This window comes from Oryza sativa, chromosome 4, assembly GCF_034140825.1.
Source record: "Oryza sativa Japonica Group chromosome 4, ASM3414082v1".
NCBI classification, from domain to species: Eukaryota; Viridiplantae; Streptophyta; class Magnoliopsida; order Poales; family Poaceae; genus Oryza; species Oryza sativa.
Window position 1 is genome coordinate 35,346,346 of NC_089038.1, and position 25,401 is coordinate 35,371,746.

A 25,401-nucleotide genomic window follows, 5' to 3' on the forward strand; every position below is an offset into this window, starting at 1 on the left:
AGCAAAGTTTGATAATACCAAAATTTGGTAGGGTAGAAGTGTGGGTGTTGTTTGCTTTGCTACCATGCCAAATATTCTTGTGTAGTGTTATGTGGAGAAGTTTGTAAAAAATCACCGAATTTTGGCATGGCAAGACATGGACATACGGGGCCTGTTCACTTTGATGCCATTTTCAACCTTACCAAAATTTGGTAAGGTTGCAAAAAAAAGTGGCTACATTTAGTTTGCTGCTAAATTTTGGTAACTATATAAGAAATCCTGCAAAAAATTTAGTAAGTTGCCAAAATTTGGTAAGGTTTTTTTTTTGCATCAAAGTGAACAGGCCCATTGTGGAGTATTTGGGATGTGTTTAGAACTTTAGATTACTACCTTATCAAAATTTGACAATATTAAAAAATGCAATAGAGATCCTCTAGCACGTGAGACCCACATGTCAGTGAGCAGCGCAACACATACAGTTATGCAGAAGACATTCTCCAAAACTTGGTACGGTAGAAAACGAAAATGACATCAAATTGACTATCCCATCCCAAGTGTTAACAAAGGCAACCCAGACAAACAAAACGGCCCACCGTAGCGAGATGGGCCGAGCAGGCCACGGCCCACAATAAAAAACGTACTCAGGCCTCTCACAGTGCTCCTAGCTGGATCAGTGCTACACCATGCCAGCTAGGCTTTTCGTGTGCGTGGCAGATGGATGCGCGCCCTAGCTGAGCTCCTCGCCCCCAAGCAGAGCCGCGCGGAACCTGGTCCAAGCGAGGGAGCGCGCGACGCCGAAATCCCCGGGCATGCGCACTGTGGGCAGCATCGCCTCGCACACGCGTGCCCTAGCACCGTGAAATCCCAGAATCGTCCTCCCAAAATCCACTCCCGCCGCAGCGAAGTTCCTCCTCCCGCCACAACACTAGCGCTCCCGCCACAGCCACTCTTCCTCCAGACACCAAGTTAGGCACGAAAATTTTCGGGATTGGAAGAGAATAACTCAAATAAGACGGATTCAACAAAACAAATCGAGACGTATGTACACCACATGATGAAAAAACAAATCCGCCGTGTCCGCCAAATCCGACGCCGACCGCCGCATCGGAGTCATCTCGCCGCCAGGGGGAGCTCGGGGAGAAGGAGGGAGGCCTGGAGCGGCAGCGTCCCCATGGCAGCGCTAGAGGAGGCGGAGGAGTCGAGGTGCGCGGCGACATCCACCATGGCGGCGGCGTCTCACCGCCGGATCTACGCCCCCACCACCTCCTCCTCGTCGCTACAGGGCCTTGCGCCGAAGAACGCCGCGTCCGCCAGATCCGCCGCCTTGGCCAGGTCGTCGCCGAGCTCCGCAGCCAACACTGCCGCACCGAGCCCGTCCACCACGCTCCCGTGCGGGGCCAGTGAAGAGGGGGTGCGGAAGGAGGGGCCGCGGTGGCGGTGGGGAGGGCGGAAGGAGGGGCAGCGGCCATGCAGGAGCGGAGGAGTAGGGGCGGGGCGGGACGAGACGAGGAGGAGGAGGAGCGGTGGCGTGGGAGGAAGTAGAGCGGAGAAGACGATGGAGGAGGTGAAAGCGAGAAGAGAAGACGGGTCGTTGTCCGAGGGTAGGTGGGGAAATTGATTTCCTTCGGTCCCCTTCGCTGCCATCCACCAAGTCACGAGCGTTGTGGGCCGGTTTCCTTGTACAGTGCCCAAATCCAACTAGTCACGCAAAATAAGATCCTTGTACCGTGGGAAAGGGTGTCTTTGAGCTAAATGTCTGGGGTAAGACACTACCGTCGGTGCTTGCAATGTGAATGGCCTCACCTCACCCCAATCCATAGGCGCGATTGGTCACGTGACGTGGCGCTCACCCCCACCTCGTCCTCCTCACTCTCCCACTCCACGAGACGGCTTGACTTTCTTCGTCTTCTCCTCCTCCTCCGCTTCGCCTCCTCGCGCAGATCCCGACGCACACCTCGCGCCCGCGCCGCCTATAAATTCCCCCGCCTCGCCGTTGCCGCCGCCGCGGGAAGCGAGGCGAAGCGAGGGAGCGCGTCTAGATCCGCACCGGCGAAACGACCCAAGCTGCCTTTCCCGTCGCCGCACGCATCATCCGGGCTCTGTTGCTGCTGCTATACCGCGCCCGTTCGCTGTAGCAGCAGGAGGAGGAGGAGGAGGAGCGGAGTGGTGGCGATGGCGGCGAGGAAGAATGCCGGTGTCCTCGCGCTCTTCGACGTCGACGGCACCCTCACCGCGCCCCGCAAGGTTTCCCCATTCTCCGGATCCGCTTCCGTCATCTCATCTCATCTCTTCCCGAGCGATAGTTTCCTCGCTGCAGCTGCATCGTCGTTGTTGAATGAATCTTGTTCTTCTCTTCTTTTTTTTTTGGGGGTATAGGTGGTGACGCCGGAGATGCTCCAGTTCATGAAGCAGCTGCGCGAGGTGAGAATGGCGTCTCTGCGCTTCTCCTCTTCACTTCTCTTCCTCCTGGTTTCCATGGACCATATGGGATTCATGTCATGTTTTGGTTATGTATGTATTGGGAGCAGCATGTCACTGTGGGCGTGGTTGGGGGATCTGATCTGGTGAAGATTTCCGAACAACTCGGCAAATCAGGTTTTGAACCTGTACTCTCTAGCTTGCGGATTTAGTTGATGTGTGTTCTCTAATCCAAGAACACATTGCTTATGCTCTATGAAACCTCTCTGAGTAGCTGCATTCATCCTTGCACCGCAGTTACTACTGATTACGATTACTGCTTCTCTGAAAATGGCCTGGTCGCGCACAAGAACGGCGAACTCATTGGAACTCAAGTAAGTCCTTAGGCAAATATATGCATTATATAGTGTCTGAAATTTCACTTGGAGATCATCAAATTCCTGGCTGGGGCCTGGGAATAATGGTAGAGGTTCTTCTTTTCATTTGGCCAATTTCTAAATGACATAGTGTTGCCATACCCGCCCCCCCCCCCCCCCCCAAAAAAAAAAAGTCATTGGCTGCTACTGGTCTTAGAACGACGCCTTTCTATATTATGGAACATTATGGAACATAATGTTTTGTGCTCTGCAGAGTTTGAAATCGTTTCTTGGAGATGATCAGCTAAAGGTGAGCCTTTTTTAGTTATAGTGTTGCTTGTTCACACATAAATTTTAAGGCCATGCAATCGATGATACATGTTCTTTGCAGGAATTTATTAACTTCACGCTTCATTACATTGCTGACTTGGACATCCCAATCAAAAGGTCAGTGAACAAACCTATCTACTAATTCCCATTGGGCAACAGCTCCTTATGGACCAAATAACTGTTTCATCAGGGGTACATTCATAGAGTTCCGAAGTGGAATGCTGAATGTGTCGCCCATAGGGAGAAATTGTAGTCAAGAAGAACGTGATGAGTTTGAAAAGTATGATAAGGTACAAACAATTCTTTACAAAGAGCAATAATTTGTTATCATTCAGGCACCATGAAACTTAACTGACTTATTTACTATAGGTACATAACATTCGGCCTAAAATGGTCTCAGTGCTTCGTGAAAAGTTCGCCCACTTGAACTTGACATTTTCTATTGGAGGGCAGATTAGTTTTGATGTAAGCCTTCTATCCTCATACAAATGTGCCAGAAATTATTGGTTTCATGATATTTACTGCTGTATCACTTTAACAGGTGTTCCCACAAGGCTGGGACAAAACTTACTGCTTGAGATATCTTGAGGAATTTCAAGAAATCCATTTCTTTGGGGACAAAACCTACAAGGTGATATGTACTCTTTTTAGCAAAAAAGTGCTTCCTACTTTATGTGTGGTTAAGTATTTTATCCATACAATGCTAGAATAACACCTTATATATGCTTTGCCCCTTTTATGTTCACTACAGTATATTCTTGTTGTTATCTGTCTATCATATTCAACTATATAACATTTCCACTATTTAGTTCTTCGCCTGACTTTTTTTTCATTCAATAGGGAGGCAATGATTATGAGATATTTGAGTCTGACCGGACAATTGGACATACAGGTGTGCTGTTTGTTTCATAAAAGCTATTATTCTCATGACATTACTGTATATGCGTTGGACTTGAACTTCTTGTTATAACTTAAAACTTGTGTATAAGATAGGATTAGGTTTATTGGACACAAAAATTTTATAATGTTACTGTGAGACATTCTATAACCATCAGCACACAGTCGTAGATCAGACTGTGAAACTTGGGTATTGACCCAACCAGACAGGCTATTCCAATCAAGCAATACTGCACAGATCATGCAAATGAATGTTCAGTAGCAGTATACTTGCTGGCAGTTTCCATCATTAGAATTGACCAATTCAGGTTAATGTTCATGAATAAAATTCAGTTTGAAACAACCACAAACACTTGGGTCAAGTCTTGAATAAACAAAGCAATAACATTTTCTTCTGGAAATACTTCACAAGTTCCATTATGGTTGAGCTGTATCCTCTTACTAAATAGGAATACTCTTGCAAGCTTCTCATATGTGGCTGAGTCTTGTTTGCCGAGGTTAAACTTGCTTTAAATCTTTTCTGAGCTAATACATGATTGATGCCATCACCAAGCTGATTTCATCATTTATATTTGCAGTTACCAGTCCTGATGATACAGCAGAGCAGTGCAGATCTCTCTTCATGTCGAAGTGACCTGATTACCGTGCATTTTATTTATTTTACATAGCATTCCTCACATTTCCTGTATTTCCCTTTTTTTTATACCATACAAGTGCTGCTTCTTACAGAATGTACTTCTCCGTATTCACAAGTTTCAGATTATATGTGTACACTTTGGTTCAAATAAATGAGAGCTGGCATTGTTTACCCCGTCTGGCTGGTTTTAAAATTCAGAGGTGTAAAAGGATAAATATACGCGGACGTTTGGTTGTCACTGTTAGTTATTTTCTGCTAAATCCATTATTCATATCTGCGAGCAAGGCGTGAATGTGTGGCCTTTGTGAATCAACTGTAGTATAAACGATTTTCGGCTTGGCTTGGACCTGTTAATTTGTGATTCCACATGAAGTGTAACTGTGAGTTAGCTGGTTGAACTGCCAGTGATTTCCAGTTTTTTTTTTTTCACCAAATCTTCATGCAGCACAGTGAACGCCATTGAACCTCTATAAAAGTTTTACTTTCCACACACAACGTCTACTTATTATTGCAATTTAGCTGTACTTTGCGTACAGCTGGAACAACAACGTTGTGGGACAAGAAAGTGAAACAGAACCAGTAGAACCAGTAAGTGAAACTGAACTGAAGACGTAGTTATACAGTAGTATAAAGCTGTATACACAAGAAGCAAGCAAGACAGAAAAACTCAACGATCGTCGACCTGGGTTTCCCAAACCGCCGGGGCTGGGTTACCGCGCCCCGGCGGTAAGCACGGTTACCGCGCGGTAACCGTGATAAACCGTACGAAACCGTGCAAAATTTATCAAAAATTTAAATTATTTTTTAAATTTATTTGAATTTAAGAAGGTTATCGCGGTATTTATATTACCGTACCCCGCGGTAAGCCCATTAACCGCGATAACCGGCGGTAAGTCGAATCCTGGGACGTCGACACGCGCATATTCACCTCATGATCAAACTGAACCAAATACTGAACTGAATAAAGCAGTTAACATTCCAGAAGTACTACACCGTCAACCAGACAAACATGGAAGGGGACAGCAACTTACCTTAACAAGTTCAGATAGCATGAAGCTCCAACCAAGCATCTCTCACTCATCAGAGTGGTCATCAGTTGGCATCATGATTCATAAACAAACATGCAATGGTTCCACATAGAGGTTTTTACCATTACATTGCACTGACATTGTTTTCATCTACCATCTAGCTCAGATAACCTGACCTCTAAGAAGTACTGTACTGACCCAATAAAGTTAGGACATGGTCTTTTCTCCAAATGGGAAAACCAGTCAATTAAAGAGAAATCTCCCTACAAAAGAAAACGTTGACGACTAATAATTCTTAAGTGATGGGAAACTTAGGTAGATTCTTCCATCAAGTTAGATCAAGCCACAAGTGGCCTGAAGTGAATGGTGCTAGACGATTGAACGCCTTTTGTGGCCACCTCCTGACTGTGCAAAATGATCCTTTGAACAAGCTTGAGAAGCATTGGACCCAGCAGTACATTTCTTGGAGATGGCATGAGGCTCAAAGCCAGGTGGACCAGCCCAAGCTGTTGGCTGTGACTCAGAACAATTGGCAACTTTGTTCGACGCAGAAGAGCAATCTTTCTCAGCAACCAAATCGACTGATTTAGATCCAGGCAACCTTTCCTTCTGAGATGTTTGAGCAGCAGAAGCATCGGTTGCAGATGTAGTGGTGACTTGGCCCAGGTTCTCAGCTGTTGTATTGTATGCGGATTCATCGTAATAGTGCGGCCAATAGGACGTAGGTATTCCGACAGCCGCCTTTGCGGGATCATGCATTGTGAAGTGGGAGTAGAAATGCGCCATGTAACTGCTCATAGCATCTGGATGAACACCAGCTATCCTAACCTCCAACACATGCCCATCCAGAGGGTAACCATTCATGTGAGTGAGAGCCACAGCAGCAGAGTAAGCATCAGCAAACTTGACAAATCCAAATCCTTTGCTCACACCAGTGTATCTCTCAACAACTACTTTTGCTTGAGTGATTTGGCCACATGGTAGGAAGAGGTCGATAAGTCTTTCGTTGTTAACATAGCTCGGGAGATGGCTCACATAAAGGTTAGTCATGTCGATTTGTCCCTGCTCATTAGAAGACATCTGTGATGTCAGAGCACCCTTGGCTGCATTGGATTCTGCTGGAAGCCCCGCGACTCTCACAGCCAGTATGCTTCCACCAATCTGGTAGCCATCCAAATGATCAATTGCTGCAGCAGCACATGAAGGATTATCAAACCTAACCATGCCATACCTCTGAAATCGAAACATTCTAGCTTGAACAACTCGTCCAAATGGGCGGAAGAGATCGATGAATTGATCTTCAGTTAAACTTGATGGAACCCTGCCAACATAGAGATTGGCCATGTCGATTTCCTTGATTGGCTTGCCACCTGCTTGTGAAGCGTTGGTTGTACATAACTCTGATCTCTTGACCACTAACCTCTTTCCTTCAACCATGTATCCATCCATGTGTTGGACAGCTTTGGTAGCTGAGGGTGCATCTGCATACCACACTAGACTATACTCCAGATTCATCAGGACTTTAGTGATCTGACCAAAGGGCGCGAAAAGATTAACCATCTTATCGGCAGTCATCGACCGTGGAAGATTAGTGATGTATAGTCTAGACTTGTTGATGTCTTGAGTGGTCTGTACAGCTGAGATGGATGCTGATGGGGAAAGGCCTGCAACTCTGACAATTATCATTTCTCCTCCAACCAATGCTCCATTCATTGCTGCAATAGCTTTGGTAGCAGATTCAGAATCAGTAAACTTGATGAAACCATATCCTTTGGCTGAAAAGGTGTCAGGATCTGCCACCACTCTTGCATGGGTGATCTTACCAAATGGAAGGAAAAGCTCAACCAACTTCTTGGTGTCAATTGACGATGGCATGTTACAGACATACAGATTAGACATGTCAATTTCCTTGACGGTTCTGGTGGTGCTGGGTGATTCAACAGCTGAATTTCTGGTGGTGCTGGGTGATTCAACAGCTGAATTTGGCAGTGTTGAAGGTATGCCAGATACTCGAACCTCTATCTTTCTTCCATCGACAAGACGTCCATTCAAATGGATGACAGCCTCAGCTGCATGGTGAGGACTAGAGTACTGCACAAAGCCATATCCTTTACTTAAGCCTGTTGTGTGATCTTTGGCCACCTTTGCATTAGTTACTTCCCCAAAAGGCAGAAAAAGATGAATCAGCCTGTCTGTGTTCATGGACAAGGAAAGGTTGCACACATACAATTTAGCCATGTCAGTTTCCTTTGAAGGCTGCTGGCTATTATCCTCTGATGATGGAAAACCAGCTACTCTGACCTCTAGAGCTCTTCCTTCAACCAAGCGCCCATTCATGCGCTTAATAGCTTCAGAAGCACAGCGAGGATCAGAATACTTCACAAAGCCATATCCCTGGCTCAAACCAGTGAAACAATCATCCACAACTCTTGATCTGACAATTTGACCGAAAGGTAGAAATAGCTCGATGAGCTTGTGAGAACCTACAGAAGCAGGTAGGTTGCCCACATACAGATTAGTGTTGTCCACTTCTTTCAGCTTGCCACCATCCTGAGGAAACGAAGGTGGAGTGTGTTCCTGTTTCTTATGGAGGTGCTTGTCCTGGTCATCAAACTGAGCTTTCCTTTTCTCCAACTTTGCAGCAGCAAAACTCTCGGTACTGTATGTGTAACATGATACATCATCAGCAAACTTGACAAGCCGTTTTTTGAACGGTTTCATTCCCATTTCCATGTCCACTGGTATCTCCTTTTGCTTAATGCTGTAACCCATTTTCTGGGCCTGCTTGAGCTCTTGCTCATTTCGTTCCTTCTTGAAAGCTTGCAGAGCAGAGTTCTCAACAGATTCCTCCTCACCAGCCACCAAATCATCATATGGCTCTGCTTCATGCATAAGCTTCCTGCAAGTACTGCGAGAATTAAGCACCAGATTGATGAAATGCTCCACATGAAATGTGTCTTTGCCACTTTACCTGTGCACCTCCTCTTTTGGTACTGAATCATCACAGGGATCCCCACATATTGAATCATCATTGCCATCGTCTTCATCATCATAAAACACACGTTCATATGGTTCTTCTTCCTCACTGCCATCTTCATATTCAGCACCAGAATTCATCTTGTCACTGAAACCCTCCTGCTGAGCAGCCAAAGTCACTTTTCCACCTCGTAATTGTGCCTGCAACTGGTTCACAAAGAAGAGGTTCTGAAAAAAAAAAGAGGATTAACAAGTGTTTGAGTAACAGTACACATGCAAAAAAAAAGGAGGATTAACAAGTGTTTGAGTAACAGTACACATGCAGAAGCTTAGAGCAAGTACAATAGGAGAATTAAGCAGGCTATAATATATCCATCATGGCAAAAAAGCTGAGTTGGCGGAGGGAATCAAGGACAGAGAACTTAAGCGGGCGACTATATTAGCGCCGGCTGCACGCAGCCTCCAAGACTAGGTGAATTTACTGCAATTGGCCATACCCTTGCTTACGCATAGTGATTGGGTACTAGCTGTTCAGGATAAATGGTGATTGGACAGCAATCAGTTTGTGCATGCAGCTTTTGGCCTGCCCAAGGAAGAAAACGCAAGCTACATCTATATACTATATAGCCTACTAAATGACATGGCGAATTTTATAGCCAGCAACGGGCGGTATTATTGATCCTGCTCTTATAAGAAGTAAGCAATGTGCCTCCCAACAGAGAGCTGTGAAATCTGTTTATATATAGTTCAAACTCATGTAAATTTGCACTGCACAACTTGTTACTTCTCTTGTAGTTCTATGTTGCTTTTAACATCAATGCCAACATGTTATAGGGCACACATTGGTGATGCCATCATGACACCATATTTCACACATTTATCCGTGCAAAACAAGCAAACATACACACACCTTCCTAAAAATATAATAATTTCATACGATCTGCAGCACAGTGACACCCCGGTGAGATGACAAAGTGCAAATAATCAAACATCGCGTTACACATCTCTAGCTGCCCCATTGTAGCAAATTTGTGGTTTCTTTGCCGTCAATAATCCATGATCTCTGCATATTATCATTCCATCACAGACCTTCTATTCTCAAGAACTCACCATGCTTTATACCAACACAAACAGTAGTAAAGAAAGCTTCTCAAGGAAATATGTGCGCAGTAACACAAACAGTACACATGCAGCAGCTATAATAAGCAAGCAGTGTGCCTCCCAACGGGGAGCTGTGAAATCTATCTAGTTCCTCACAGCTTGGCGCCCTTGCCTATTAATCTTTGCACCCATGTAAACTTGTTAGTACTTGTCTTGCTTTTAATTTGTTCTTAAGATGAAATAGTCAAAAATCCCGACATGTTATAACTTATAAGTCATCTTTTTTTAGATAATGGAAGCTTTATTTAACTTATAAGTCATACGCTGGTTATGGCATCAAGATTCAAGAGGCACCACAATTTTACATAACCTTCCTCACAAAACAATTAATACTAGTGATTTCACACGATCTTCCTCCAAAATATTACCAAAAGGAAAAAAACAAGGAAACAATTTCACAAAACCCGCAGCACGGTGATACCATGACATTTTTAACACTCCACATCTCTAGTTAGCCCCCTGCAACAAATTTGTGGTTTCTGTAACGCCAATAATTAATGATCTTTACATTTTTTTAGCATTTCCATCACAACCCATTAATTCGCAAGAACTCTCCATGCTTTACACCAACGCAAACATCACTAAATAAAGCTTTCGAAGAGAACAGGTGTGCGCTAACTGAATCCTTGCATCAAACACAAAACCCTAAAAAAAGAAAAAGAAAAAAAAGAGCAAAGAATCAAACTATAACCAAACCCCACGGCACAATCGCACAGCACAAACAAAAGAAGCACGCACGCTGGCTGAAGATCGCGGGGGGTTAACAATCAAACCGATTGCTTCCCAGCAAGAAGATGAACCCAGAAGGCCAAGAACCATGTACCATGTTCCAAGCGGATGAACTAGTACACAAAAATTAAAAGAAAAAAGAAATACATACCAAAATGCCAGGCTTGTTGCAGCGCGCGGGGTTCGATCCTGGAGGGGAGTAGAAGGAGAGGGGGAAGTTGGAAGAAGGTGAGAGAAGGGCCAAGCAGTGAGTGGAGCAGTAACAATCCCGAGAAGAGAGGAGGTGGTGGAGGTGGTGGTGGTGATTAGGTGGTGACCCTGCGTCTCCCTCTCCCTCTGTGTGTGTGTGTTTGTATTGTGCGTTGAGAACTGAGGATGGATCGAGAGCAGCAGCAGCATGAGGAAATGGATTCATTTTCTTTCGCATGGAAAAAGAAGGGAAAAAGGAACAGTAATTGCGTGCAGGCCCTGTGCAGTCTGCGAGCAGGGAAGAGAAAAAAAAAAGAAGATTTGTCGTTACACAGGGACGTGAAAGGCTGAAGTGAAGGCCCTGTATATAGTCTACTCCTACAATCTACATGTCTAAAATAATATAATAGCAATCTAAAATTAGATAGAACATTTTAGGGTGTGGATCCCCTGGAGTTGCCTCCAAATCCACACAGTGGATTTACTTAATCTAAGCCATCCCTTTAATTTGATGGATTAGATTAAATCCAATCCCTTTTTCCCTGGTTACTACTAGCCCATTTTCTTTCAAAAGAAATACTACAATGTAGAGTCTATAAAAAAATATTATCTAGTACAGTAGAGAACATGTTACCTTTAAACTTTCTGACAACAATTAGATAAGAACAAACAAAACAAAAACATTGCACCGATAGAAGCTTCTTGTTCTGTCGATTATTAGAATGAATGAGTTCGATACAGGTCTCAATACCGTTAATTTCTTAACAACTCAGTTAAAAAAGTTTAAAGATAATTATTTTTTACTCCATGATGTATAATGCTCTTCCGAGACTATTGATCTGAATGGACGGACAACACAAAAAAATAAATTTAGATAGGATTATTTCTGTTGTAAATGTGTAATTAGAAAGAGGTGACATGGCTACATCTAACCCATATAAACAAAGTAAGGGGTCAGATTGGTCCAAATTCACCGGTTGAAGTTGGAAGCCAACTCCAGGGGATCTGCACCCAACATTTTATAGTACAACGAATTTGAATATTCTTTTATTCAGATTCGTTGTACTATAAAATATTTTATCTGGTTTTAAATTGCTATATTATAGGATACCGGTTGCTATATTATGGAACGGAGGGAGTACACGTATAGACTGTATTCATTTCTCTCATTGGGTTCTCATGAAAACTTTTCTTTTTTCATGTCAAAAGAAAAACTTTTTTTCTTTCATTTTTACCCTATAGTAAAGCTATACCCTCTAGTAAAGCTACTACTACGTACTCCACTGGTACTATTTAGATGATGTTTGGATTCAGTACCTGTCATATCGGATGAATTTAAAGTATTAAACATAGACTACTTATAAAACTAATTACATATAAATGAGAGCTAATTCACGTGACAAATTTTTTAAGCCTAATTAATCCATAACTAGCGCATGTTTACTTTAGTATCATATAGGCTAATCATGGATTAATTAGGCTCAATAGATTCGTCTTGCGAATTAGTTCAGGGTTATATAATGGGTCTTATTAATAGTCTACGTTTAATATTTATAATTGGTATCAAACATCTGATATGATAGGGACTAAAAAATTTTAAAAAGTTTTAGTCATATATAAACAGGTCGTACGTGTTGCCGTGTTCATGCTAAAATTGTTTAGCGTGCCGGCTGCAAACTTTGCCTTTCTATCATCGATAGGTAAACGCGTGTGGAGATGGGGGCTGAAATTTCGGGCGGCACGCCTTAGCGAGAAAGTATGAAACGATTTACACTTCCTTATTTCAATGATTTAGCCCTATTAGCTGGTCTTAATGCAACTTTCCATATCTCATAGATAACCGTTATCTCATACTAGGTATTGGGAGAGTAGAAATTTTCGTTTTGAGTCCATCGATCTCATCTTATTCATGTGTTTTTCTTTTGATATATTCAAATGGATATTCTGTATTTTATAATATTTAGTTTTACACTTGCATTTCTATAAAAATCCATGTTTTTTTAATCCTGTGTTTCAAATATACTTACTAGACAATTCATGTATGAAAATTTTAGATAGAAATTGCTACTCCTATATGATTATTAACACAACCCAAATATCCAATCCATATCAAATCAGTCACACGTCACATTTGCAGTATAGAGTAGCAGCCTTACTGTGCTGTTCACTGGAGTGTGCAGATAAAATTAAAATCATCCGTGAAGAAAAAAAGGGGTCCAAATACACCAAAAAGGAAAGCATCTTGTCTGCACAAACGGGATACACGAAGATCCACGCTAGTGAAAAGGATTCGCAACCTATTTACTAATATATCTTTCTACAAGGGTCCAACTGCAAAAATACCTCCCATTTTGGGCCTTTTTGGGAAAAACCCCAACTCTTCAGGGGCTCAAACGCATAATTCCAAAACTTTCTCGTCCTAATCGCGACGAGCTCGAAACGAACATGGCCGGCGGCGATGGCGGCGGCGGCGGGGGAGACGAGAGCGAGTTTGTGGGGGTAGGCGGCGGCGGAGGAGGAGGAGGAGAAGGAGAAGGGAACCAGAGCCCCCCCAACCGTAGGTTCTTCGTGGCCGTGCACGTCGGCGCCGGCTTCCACGCGCCGGCGAACGAGAAGGCGTACCGCCGAGCCATGAAGCGCGCTTGCCTCGCCGCCGCCGCAGTGCTCCGCGAGGTTTTGTACTTTACCCTATCCCCTACTTACCCCCCACTCGCCTCCTTCTCCTCCTGCTCTCGTGCTTGGTTGGTTTTGTATGGCATGGAGCTCGGATTGACGCGCGATCCCCACCAAGTGTTCCATCTGAGCAATGGATTTTGACTGGCGAGCGGATTTATGTTCTAGATGGGGTATTGATTGAAGTAGTGTGAAAATGTAATGCTCGAGCGGCGTCCATGTAGCTTTGCAGTGGTGAATTCCTAAATCTCTTAATACTTTTGCAGGGAAATGGCACAAGCCTTGATGCGGTTGCAGCTGCCATTCAAGTATTGGAGGTTTGGATCATCTCTTTCTACGTATTGTTACAATGTCTACACGTACTATGCAGTTTAGTTCAAATTTTACAATGGGTGACAAATAGGATGGTGTATGATATATGGCCACATTTTGATATGTCAAAAGGGGGGAAAAAGGAAGAGTGGTTCTATAGATCATATAAGCAGGGTTTGCAGACCTCCTAGATATAAGCGAATCGAGGGTGATACAGTGTACTTGTATGTAGATAAAGGGCTAATGGTGTTTGTTCCAAGCAAAAGTTGTCTTAGTTTATCCATTCTCATCTATGGCTGATTAGGATGATCCCATCACAAATGCTGGACGCGGTTCAAATTTGACTGAGAGTGGTCATGTGGAATGCGATGCAAGTATCATGGATGGTTCTACTACTACCTTTGGAGCTGTTGGAGCTGTGCAAGGTACTTGTAGTAATTTGCGATAAATCAATCCTCCTGTGTAAAAGTTACTATTTGTGTTACCACACGTCTTATTTCTTGTAGATCAGGTGTAAAGAATCCCATCCAAATTGCTTTGCACTTGGCAAGGGAACAGATGGTAGGACCTTCACTGCTTGGTCGGATACCCCCTATGTAATCACAGAACTCAAGGCTCTTCACCTTTTGTTTCATCATGACCTTTTTCTTTTCCAGTAATTTATTGTCCTTGTACGTACAATTTTTCACCAGTTTTGTGCAAGTATTTGGGGAGTTTGGGCTATTTCATGTTTTCTTTTCCAAAAAAACTTTTATCTCATCTTTAATCATGTAATGAAAACAATGGCTCTTACAACTGAACTATCAGATAGAAAGCCCCCTTTGTCACTTCGTTTCATGTTATACTGCAAAATTATGAATGGAACAAGGCATAATGGCTATCTTTTCATAATCCATGTATGATAGATAATATATCATGCAGTCATCCACTATGTCTAAACCTTTCATATGTCTTAGCTAAAGCTCTTTATAGCTGAATTATTCTTTGGCTTTAGGTTTTTGGTTGGTGAAGGAGCATGCCAGTGGGCAAAATCGAAGGGGTTGAACCTACCTGAAGCCACATCAGAGGGAAATAGTGTGGGTCCCCTCTTCTTTATGTGAATTGTGCCATCCAAGTCTGCATTTGTACTTGTTTTGAAATCCGTTCTTGGTATATTCTCAAATAGTGGTTGGTGACTGAGAGTGCAAAAGCACAGTGGGGAAAATACAGATCATTGCTTGCAAGTGCCAAGGAATCAGTTAATCATAGCACTGGTTCTGGTTCAGAATCTAGTTCAGTACAGTTGGAAGCACCAGGTCTTTTTTCTCCCTTACTGTTGCTCTTATTTCATCTGTGTGTTAGTATCTCTAATCACTTCTATATTGATTAAGTGGTTATTTATCATATCCACAACGCTTCTTTGGTTGAAGTATCTTCTAAAACTTAATTGCAGTTTAATTTATTCTCGTATATGTGTTAAATTCATGCAAATGCACACCACTCCTTTTCACAAGGTCTTCCAATAGTTGTCTATGCTACATATGCTATTGCGTGTTCTTCTGTATGCCGGCATTCTCTTGTGTTCATCTGCATGATTTTTGGCCTCCATAAACGGTCATCTAGATGCTAATGTCTGTACGAGATTCCTTTCAAATATATATAATTCAACACTCAAATATGCAGCACTAGGTCCCAGGCTTGTGGTACTGCTCATTATTTGCTTGTGCTTTCTGTGTGCATCAGTATATGTAATAACGTACTTGGCCAGTCCACATCACATGTTGCCATTTCATTTTAGGAGCTGAAGCTGAGGATATTACTGGTGTAAAGAAGATGAAGATGATCACACGATCAATCATGGAGGATGATCAAGACTGCGTGATGGATACTGTTGGTGCTGTTTGTGTTGATGCTTATGGAAATATAGCATCAGGAGCATCCAGTGGTGGCATTGCACTAAAGGTCCAGTGGTCATTTTTTTCATTGTATGATACTTAAATTTGTTTGAGGAGGACTCTTTTATTTATATTTCTTGTATGATGCCTTTGCATAGAGATTCCCCAGGCCTTCAATAAGCATTGGTTTCTTGCAGGTAGATGGACGGGTTGGTTTGGCTGCTATGTATGGGTCTGGGTGCTGGGCCTCATCCAAAGGGCCCTTTGGCACACCGTTTATAGTTGGGTGTTGTGCAACTGGAGCCGGTGAACACTTGATTAGAGGATTTGCTGCACGTGAATGTTGTATCTCATCATCATTGTATGCTCATCTCTACAAATTTGCTCTTATTGATATACAGTTCTGCACTATACAATTCTCACCATGTCATTCAGCCTCAATGAATTTGCAAACATGTAGGACTGCTTGCATCATATTTACACTGGCTTCAGCTTTGCTATCTTAATCTACAGTTTGAGCACTGTTGTTTGCCGTCACTTGATGTCTTGATCTAGCCAGTTCTGTCATTCCTGTTGGCCATAACATGATCTAGGGCAGTCCATGCTTATGGACTCCTAACCTTTCTACATAATCTATTACCATAATTTCGTTACATTCAACATCATATTCTCTTTTGGTTGGAACTCAATTTGTATTTTCTCAGGATACAATCTGGCCCTGCTTCTGCTTGTACCAAAGTTCTGCGCCAAGCGGTTCAAAGCAGCAGCGAGATGTCTCATGATACAGGCGCTGGGTTGTTGCTAATTCAGGCTGATGTTCTAAAGGTGGTACTTTGCTGATACGTCTCCTTGGGTTTTGCATGGATAATCTTTGATTTAACAATATAACATTCTGCAGAGAGGGGAGGTATCTGCATTGGGAGCCGCTGAACTTGTTGCTGCCTATTCCTCCCCTTCATTTGGTGTTGGTTATCTCGGAAGCAATATGAACAGTCCTAAGGTAGTATTAGGGGCTTCCCATTCTATGTGAAAAGTTGAGTTTACTAAACTGTCTGGAGTTTTGGGCCAATCATTTGATATAGCATATTTTGATCTATTTTGCAGGTTGCAATGCTTAGATCTTCAAAAGCTGCACCCAATACGATAAACCATTTTGCTACTCGTGTCAACTTTGACGCACAATCTGACCAATGATGTGCTGTTGTTTTAATGGCGTGTGCCACTGCAGTACCTCTTGTGAAAAGAGCATGTTGGTGGTGCATGTAGTCTGGTCTTGTACCGAAGATATTGTTTTTGGCCTAACCCAAAATTTCTGTCGTTCCTAATACTTTTTTTTTTACCGATGAAATGCTATTTTAGTGTGATTTGCCAGGATGGGGGCTACTGATGTTTCGTCTGAAACACCCCAGGCACACATTCTATGCTAAGTGTGAGATAAAAACATGCCCAACGTGACAAATCCATAAATAGGGGAGATTAGGTGTTCGATTTATAGGCTGCAATTCAACTTAAATAGAAGAAAGAACTTGCCTTCACAATGATATAAACAAGTTACAAACACTCTACAGTACATCAATTAACTTTAAAAGAATACTATCATATAAGCTAAAATCACCGAAGACAGGATGCATATCGACAACTTGGTCATAGGTGAAACCATTGCACCACTACGGAATTTTGATCCCTCCGAGCTATTGTATCTATCTAATACTTCCTTTCGCCTTCGTAAATCTAGTTTTGTTCTCACCAATGCTTCTTTGAGTGGCATGTGGTATAAATGGCTGTTCACTGTAGCAGATGGTGTCAAGTAGAAGATTCCTCGTTCCAATCGACGATACTTGTACCGTTTGAGTTTATTTTTAATATTTTTTATCAAGTGATTTATACCGCATCGCTGGTCTTTAAAAGTTGTCCACTTAAGCATACCTAACATCTTAAGTTTTGAGGAGTAATCCCCCAGTATCATTTTTTCCAGTTGCAGCGATACTTCGCGCCCCAGTGACGTTGTTTTAGCCATGGTGTCATGTTCACTGCAGACCCAGGTGCCATGCTCATCGCGAACACATAGCCTAAACTTCTTTTTCTTAATCTTAAAACCAGTCTTCCCTTGTCTGAAAAAAAAAACAAGAAAATTGAGAGAGGAAATAAGAAAATAGAGAGGATGTGGTTTCATTTATTATAAACTTAAAGCATATCATATACTCCCTCAATCCCTAAATGTTTGACGCAGTTGACTTTTTTAAATATATTTGACCGTTCGTCTTATTCAAAAAATTTAAGTAATTATTGATTATTTTCCTATCATTTGATTCATTGTTAAATATACTTTTATATATACATATAATTTTACATATTTCATAAAAGTTTTTAAATAAGATGAACGGTCAAACATGTTTAAAAAAGTCAATGGCGTCAAACATTTAGAGAAGGAGGGAATATCAAAAAAGACAAATCTAATCATACCGTGTTTTTTGAGACAAAAAAATGTTGGATATGCTTTTCAACATGCATTTTGTTCAGAAGAACTAATTTGCGCGCGCGCGTCGCGACTCGCAACAAAAATGTCGAACAGGATTCTCTCAACGTGTTTTTTGCACGCGAGACATGGCTACTGCCGCGTTTTGGGCCTTATGGGACGAATATTAAGTGGCTAGAATAGATGGGAAATTATTTAAAATTTCTATTTTGAAAGTTTGAATAGCTTTTGAATTCTATATAGTTTTGTAGTTATTTCTAAGCTCTCTCAAAATTTGAATAAAACTTTCAATAAAGACTTTTCAACTAAAAGTTTTTATTTCGAATTAGAAAAATTCAAAGTAAACTTTCTACCAACAAAATTGATCCTTTCAACTTAAGTTTTAGAACTTGCAATTCAATTTTCGAAACATCCAACTCAAATTTGGAAAAAAATGATTTTTTTTTGAAAACTTTACCAAAAATTTGAACTTTTAACTAAAAATTTCAAACTTTCAAATGAAGTTTTTAAAAGCTTTCGTCAACGTGGGTATGCATAGGGCCGATGCATGCATTCGTATGGGCAGCTAGGATGAGATTTAATTTTCAGCCGTACACGAAACGAAAAAAAACCTATTAGTGATAATTAATTACAACCTCCGTCCTAAGGTTTAGCAAGTTTTAGCTATAAATTTGGGCAAAACTTGCTATACTTTAGGACGAAGGGAATATTAGCTATTATAATTTTCAAAAGTAAATTATATGATTTTCTAAAAAAATATATTGGAATTATTTTGCAGTTCAGAAAGCAGTGCTAATGGAAATTAAATCGAAAAACTAGCTGGTTTGACTTCTGGAAAAGAAACACCGTTATGCTGCACCACAACAGGGAGTCTGACTCGTGTCAATTAACCTGCGCGTGACTTCCCTCCGCGACTTGCATGCGCAAACTACGAAGCCTCATACTAGTGTTAGATTTTCATGCAACTTATCATAGTACAGTATCTTTTTATACACAGTAGTACCACATCCGTTTCAAATTATAATATATTTTAGTTTTGTTCAAATAGAGAGCTAAAAATTGTTAAATTTCAGCACAGAGAGTATTATTCACATAACCTACTAATTAGATGGCATTATTATAGCAAAAGGATCACTAAAATTATCTTTAATACATAGTATTCTCTCTGTCCTAAAATATAAGAGATTTTGGATGGATGTGACATATCCTATGTCCAGATTCATGTATTCTACCTAAAATCCTTTATATTTTGAGATGGAGAAAATATTATTTACATGACCTATGTTCTTTGCATGAAATATCGGATGAGTTTACATACCTGAAGCGCCCGCGGCAGGTGAGATTCTTGTCCATCGCTCACAAGTGTGTAAGCTAGTTGTTGTCTTTGTTAACCGCGCGGATCTCAAGTTCTCAATCAAATTGAATCTGGTGGCACACGAGCCACACCTGATGTGTGTGTATATATATATGTAAGATCCTGGTTTTAATTATTAGTCTTGTATCCGGATACCTCAATGGCAGCAGTTCCCTAATTAATTTCCTAGTATTAACTGGCGTGCAGCGCGCGGCTACCTGGCCTGCTGCATACCACGTACGGTTGGCAAACCCACTTCGTATTCGTAACATTGTGACTTGTACAACGCTGGAGCAAGTGTTGTGGCAATTGGCAAAGGCTTCGATCGAGATGGATCCGATCGGACGGACGGCTACGATCTACAGCGCCCCGAGAGTGAGCCGGTTTCACTTCAAAATACCAAAATTATTGTTACCTATAGTAGAAATTTCAAATCTGGAAAGAAGTCAAAGAACACAGGCCAGTAATACACTACATGCACCGGAAACTCTAAAAAGCGAGCGCGCGGGACGAGAGGAGAGGAGGGGGAGAGGGGGAGGGGGGAGGGGGGGGGGGCAGCGCTGAGAGCTCACGTGTCTTTTTTTTTCTTTCTGGTTTTTAATATATATATATATATATATATATATATTAACAACAATAATAATAATTGGGACACCATGGTGCCCAGGCTCCAAAATCATCCACCGTTCATCTGCTTTACAATTTGTGCTAGGCAAAACCGGGTATCAGTGAAAATTAACGGGTTCAATGCGTTATAAAGAGATTCAAATAACTTTATAAATATATATAACTTTATATACGTACGTATACCAACTTTATATTCGTACGTATACAAACTTTGTATACATGTTTTTTTTTGTTTTTTCGATTACACGTGTCTGGTTTTTAGGTTTTTTCTTTCGGTTTTTCTCTGGTTCTTCTGTTTTTTTGGGTTTTTTAATATATATATATATATATATATACAAACTTTGTATACATACATATATATATATATATATATATATATATATATATATATATATATATATATATATATATATATATATATATATATATAAAGTTTATATACACGTATAAAAAATTTGTATACATCATATATAAAGTTTGTATATGTGTATATTTTTTTATACATAAAAAAATATATACGTATAAAACTTCGTATATATTTTTATAGTGGTAGTATAGTAAAAATAGTACGCAGTAGTCCTAGTAGTATTAGCCGCCGCGCGCCCAGCCTAGCCGCCCATTAGCCGCACCCCTACATGCACTGGTTTCACTTAATTTTTCACTCATTAATTATACACTCAGACTCAGAGTCATCTAATTCTTGATCTACATCGATCATTGTTCCCTGCTTCATGTACACGATAAGCTTCGAAATCTTTAGAAATGATGGCACCATAAAATACAAATGGTTAAGAGCAGATACAATAACAGATTATAAGCCAGCTATAAAACACATATCAAAGATAAATGAAGAGAGATAAGAGAAGCGGCCTACAGATTTGTAACCAGCTACAACATAAACTACAAGAGATAATGTATGTATGATATGTGGGACCAAGTATGATATGGGCTTGAGTTACTAAAGAAAGGTTTAATTTGAGAATTGGAGATGGTAGAGAGGTCCAAATATGGAAGGATCAGTGGATACCCCCGACAATCCACACCGATCGTACGTAGGTTGTCACGACAAAGTGGGAGTTGCGCGTGACTTAGGTCTTGTTTAGTTACTATTTTTTTTCAAAAATATCACATCGAATCTTTAGACACATGCATGGAGAATTAAATATAGATGAAAAAAAAACTAATTGCACAGTTATGATGGAAATTGCGAGACGAATCTTTTGAGTCTAATTAGTCCATTATTAGCCATAAGTGCTACAGTAACCCACATGTGGCAATGACGGATTAATTAGGCTCAAAAGATTCGTCTCGCGGTTGCCAAGCGAGTTATGAAATTAGTTTTTTTATTCGTGTCCGAAAACTCCTTCTGACATCCAATCAAACATCCGATGTGACACTCTAAAATTTTCATTTTTGCGAACTAAACCGGCCCTTAGGTGGTGGGTTTAACAACTGATCAATCAAGAGAGCCATTAGGTGGTGGGTTTAACAACTGATCAATCAAGAGACCAATCCTTGGGATGTGAATCTAGTCAATCATGTTTTTTCTCCATATGAGATGCTAATGAAATTCTGAAGATTAAATTGCCACATGGCAGAAGAGAAGATTTCCTAGCTTGGCATTTTTAAAAGATAGGCGTCCGCAACGCTTATTGTCTGGCCCTGACCAATCAATCGATCAATCATATGCATGAATGCAACCGAACTGGGATCGATCATCTAAGCTAGTTCATCGACAAATGAAGAACGTAATATATATAATATATGGGCGAGTTTATGGGCAACCCGAGTGTCACAAAACATTAAAATCTTTGCTTGGCAGTTAATTAGCTAGAGAAGGTCTTGCCACGATGGGTAATTATATTGGAAGATGCGCAGATTGGAAGCAGATGCAACTTATTGCCGTATTTGTTGACAAGCTAGCTAGGTTACGAAGACATGTTTCATGCTGTCGTCTCCTGTACCCGAGCTGCTGCACTACGATCTGGTAGCTCCCAAACGTCATACCATTGCGTACGTGATGTTTGGGAGCTACCAGATGATAGACAATTGGTTAGGTCTGGGCCGGATTGGCTCCTCATGCATCATCCTGGAGTCAATCAAACCAGAGGTACAGGGCAAAATTCCTCCTACTCTGTTAGAGACCTCTTCTCTTAACAAAGCAACAACAATCTCTAGTACAACTCACAAATACACAACTAGTTGCTTGAGCTGAAACTCAAGAAGAAGAGGAAGGAGATACAGGCTTTAGAAGGTTCTAGAAGCTAAGGTGGGGGACTGGAGGAAGGGGTAGAGGTAGGGAAGGAAATTGACAAGGAGCCAACCGGCCTCCAGGTCGCCGCCGCCGCCGCTCGCCTAGCCACCGAGGCCAGCCGTCGCCGTTGCCTTTCTTCTGTTCCCAAATCACCCAAGTGCTTGCTGTTGCTGCTTATATATGTTGCTAGTTGTGCTTGCCTGGGCTTGGACTGAAACATGGCTAACCTAGCCCATATGCAGCCCAACTGTGTTGCTAACATACTCTTATGGAGATCCTGGTATCTTCGGAATGTTTGTGTGCATGCATGGCACGGGCAAGGCTTCCGTCTCGGGAAGCTCGATTATATATCCAGTAGAGTTATTGGGAATCCCTGTCTCTTGATGCTGTCACATAGCGCTCTGAAGGTGGATCACAGAGAAGCTCATGTGACTAATGCAAGATGGACTCCATCACCAATGGGCTGGGCAAAAGCTAATGTACGTGGATGGGTCTTTCGTACAAAGTTCGGGAGAGTTATCAGCCATTGTAGCTCAGCTGAAGAAGCGGAAGCGACTGAGTGTTGGGAGGGAGTGAATTTGGCAACCATACACAATACTGCAGCATACCATGTTTGTACTCGTTATGTTTTACCATGTATGGATCAAATGTTGCAGTGCATTTTTGATACTGTTTAATAATTTCATTTTTGATGTACACATGGTTTGTTGATGTACATGGGGTTTAAGTGTTGCAATGGTTTTAAATCGTTTGTTGCATACGTTGAACCAAATTGTTTCATCCAGCGATCTGACAGTGTTTCACTTTTTTTAAGAGTTGAAACATTCTTTCGCTATTTGCTGAAATATTGTTTTTATATAGGGTGAAACAACGTCTGATTTTTTGAAACAGTTGTTTCATACGTTGTAGCAAAATGTTTTATGAAGTGATTTGGTTGTGTTTCAGCTTTTTAAAAGATGAAACATTTTCGATCTACTTGGTGAAATAGCGCCGATTTGTAGGCAAATCCAATATCCATGCGTGACATGAATTATAATTCAGAATTCTGCACATAAAAAATCTATTTGAGCTTTGCTTATAGCCTTTCTTTTATATATCATTCATACCACATCATCTCTGGTTTGAAATATATATTTGTTTGACAAATAAAATTGCTCCGTAATATTTAGCACGGACATATTTTTTTAAAGATCACCCGCGGGGGAGTACAAGTTTAGAAGTAGAGTGGGCAGAGGGAATACAACATATTAATTACAGGGAGCTGAGGGAGTTTACAGCATTTAGAAAGATACATTTCCAATGTTCAGAGGCTGTTCTACTTCTATCGAGTTCTTTCAGTCGATATCCCCATAGTATTGCATCGTCGTTAGCAGCTCTTGAGTAGTCTTGAGCAAGAGGGTGGTTTATTTGAGAAGACGATTTCACTTATGTAATTCCAAATCTTCTATTATATACTAAAAGTCCATTAAACTTCCTACAAACGCTCCTAAACCGCCACGTGCCCCCCTACAAACGCTCCTACGCCGCCACGTGGCACTCTAATAAATTAGAAGAATTAAGCAAAGCATCTAGCCGTTGGTTTTCATTTAATCTGGTGGACCCACTATTTTTAAACGTTAGATATAGCATAAAAAAATATCAATTAGATTTATTATTATCTTTAAAAATCCACACATGCCCTGTACGTGTACGTGCATGTACGTTACATATTTTGTACGTGGGCCCCACTCCCCCTTTTCTTTTTTCTTTTTCACTAACACATGAGAAAAAACAAAATTCATATTCCAGCCCATATGGTTCGGAGTATGTACTTGCATGTAGGGCCTCACGTCCCCACTTTTCTTGTCTTTTTCCTTTTTTTCACTCACATGAGATAAAAACCACGTTAATAATTTCAACCCATAGTTGTACAAATATAAGTTATTTTGAGTTCGTATTGTACTATACGCACGTCATCGAAATATTCATAAAATATCTAAATAAATGAATAATATACATTATATAATCTATCTATCTATTATATACTAAAAGTCCATTAAACTTTCTATAAACACTCTCAAACCATCACGTGGCGCTCTGATATATTAGAGAAAATCATAAAAATTCTAAGAAAAAATAAAAACATCTACCCCTTGATTTTACACTTAAATTGGTGGGTCCTATATTACACACCGTTAGATGAAATTGATCTTAAAACAAACCAAGTACTATAGGGTCCCACCTCTCCTCCTTCTCCCGCACATGTGTGGGTATACGTATGTACCATGGTATGTATGCTTCCTTCCCTTCCTTTTTTTCCTTTTTTCTTATTTTCCCCATTTATATAATATATATATATATATATATATATATATATATATATATATATATATATATATATATATATATATATATATATATATATTTAAATAATCATAATTTCACCAACAAAGAATGCTCACAGGTAACTAAATTAGCTCTACAATTTTTGAAAATAAAATTTACACCATTATATGTTACCATTAAATTAATAATGTTATATATTTTCTACATAAACATGTGTACTCATTATTTTGTACTATTATTTTCACATAATACACTATTTTAAAATAAAGTTTACACAATTATATTGTGTACCTATCAAATAAACAATTTTAATCTATATTAACTGATTTATATGTGCACTTAAACCGATGGACCCATTATTTAAATCATCGGAACTATTTTTTATTACATTGGACTATTATTCTCAAATAATGCACTAAAGTCTACATCATTATATTGTGTACCCATTAAATTAAAAATTTAAAATCTATAATAACTAATGTACACTTATAAAGAACCGGTGGACTCATCATTTAAATCATCTGATATATTATTTGCTAATAAATAAAGCGTCCGAAGTTCTCTTTTTGGCCCGCTACACAATGCACGTCTGTACCTTTACCTTTTGCACGCGTGACAAAGCATCGTGTCTGAGGCATCTAAGGTGATTATGACTGCCGCAGCACTAACGTTTTGCCACATATAAATTCATACATGGAGAAGATTAATTTATTAATAACATGAAAAGAAAATTAGAGGTGTGATGCAGCAAGAGCAGAATTAAGCAATATGGGTTGCGTTTTTTCTAACACTTAGCTCTATTTAAG

The 25,401-nt window shown here is 40.7% G+C and overlaps 3 protein-coding genes across 4 annotated transcripts; 2 read left to right on the forward strand and 1 right to left on the reverse strand.

The window, feature by feature from the left end:
- The first annotated feature begins 1,847 nt into the window (after window positions 1–1,847).
- Window positions 1,848–4,877, forward strand: LOC4337437 (phosphomannomutase-like). Its single transcript, NM_001402459.1, has 11 exons — window positions 1,848–2,223; window positions 2,356–2,400; window positions 2,508–2,574; window positions 2,695–2,771; window positions 3,028–3,063; window positions 3,145–3,200; window positions 3,274–3,373; window positions 3,453–3,548; window positions 3,625–3,714; window positions 3,924–3,975; window positions 4,559–4,877. The coding sequence occupies exons 1-11, from the start codon at window positions 2,152–2,154 to the stop codon at window positions 4,612–4,614; spliced, it is 747 nt and encodes a 248-aa protein (NP_001389388.1). The 5' UTR covers window positions 1,848–2,151; the 3' UTR covers window positions 4,615–4,877.
- Window positions 4,878–5,629: 752 nt separating this feature from the next.
- Window positions 5,630–10,991, reverse strand: LOC4337438 (uncharacterized). Of its 2 annotated transcripts, none has more exons than XM_026024550.2 (3): window positions 10,663–10,991; window positions 8,617–8,828; window positions 5,630–8,544 (listed from the first exon to the last, which is right to left on the reverse strand). In XM_026024550.2, the coding sequence occupies exons 1-3, from the start codon at window positions 10,936–10,938 to the stop codon at window positions 6,015–6,017; spliced, it is 3,018 nt and encodes a 1,005-aa protein (XP_025880335.1). In that variant the 5' UTR covers window positions 10,939–10,991; the 3' UTR covers window positions 5,630–6,014. The 2 variants fall into 2 exon arrangements, with proteins under 2 accessions (XP_025880335.1, XP_015635038.2); XM_015779552.3 differs by having other exon boundaries at window positions 8,617–8,849.
- A 2,100-nt stretch (window positions 10,992–13,091) lies between these two features.
- LOC4337439 (putative threonine aspartase) lies at window positions 13,092–16,884 on the forward strand. Its single transcript, XM_015778630.3, has 11 exons — window positions 13,092–13,373; window positions 13,640–13,690; window positions 13,990–14,110; window positions 14,197–14,281; window positions 14,680–14,761; window positions 14,851–14,980; window positions 15,463–15,626; window positions 15,757–15,920; window positions 16,264–16,384; window positions 16,458–16,559; window positions 16,664–16,884. The coding sequence occupies exons 1-11, from the start codon at window positions 13,146–13,148 to the stop codon at window positions 16,751–16,753; spliced, it is 1,338 nt and encodes a 445-aa protein (XP_015634116.1). The 5' UTR covers window positions 13,092–13,145; the 3' UTR covers window positions 16,754–16,884.
- The last annotated feature ends 8,517 nt before the right edge of the window (window positions 16,885–25,401 follow it).

Coding starts and splice junctions, on each gene's coding strand:
- LOC4337437 (NM_001402459.1), top strand. CDS start 2,152: ATGGCGGCGAGGAAGAATGCCGGTGTCCTCGCGCTCTTCGACGTCGAC. Junction 2,401..2,507: donor TCATGAAGCAGCTGCGCGAG/GTGAGAATGGCG, acceptor TATTGGGAGCAG/CATGTCACTGTGGGCGTGGT. Junction 3,374..3,452: donor AGTTTGAAAAGTATGATAAG/GTACAAACAATT, acceptor TATTTACTATAG/GTACATAACATTCGGCCTAA.
- LOC4337439 (XM_015778630.3), top strand. CDS start 13,146: ATGGCCGGCGGCGATGGCGGCGGCGGCGGGGGAGACGAGAGCGAGTTT. Junction 13,374..13,639: donor CCGCCGCAGTGCTCCGCGAG/GTTTTGTACTTT, acceptor ATACTTTTGCAG/GGAAATGGCACAAGCCTTGA. Junction 13,691..13,989: donor CTGCCATTCAAGTATTGGAG/GTTTGGATCATC, acceptor ATGGCTGATTAG/GATGATCCCATCACAAATGC.
- LOC4337438 (XM_015779552.3), bottom strand. CDS start 10,938: ATGCGAAAGAAAATGAATCCATTTCCTCATGCTGCTGCTGCTCTCGAT. Junction 8,850..10,662: donor GCAACAAGCCTGGCATTTTG/GTATGTATTTCT, acceptor TTTTTTTTTCAG/AACCTCTTCTTTGTGAACCA. Junction 8,545..8,616: donor CCAAAAGAGGAGGTGCACAG/GTAAAGTGGCAA, acceptor CAGTACTTGCAG/GAAGCTTATGCATGAAGCAG.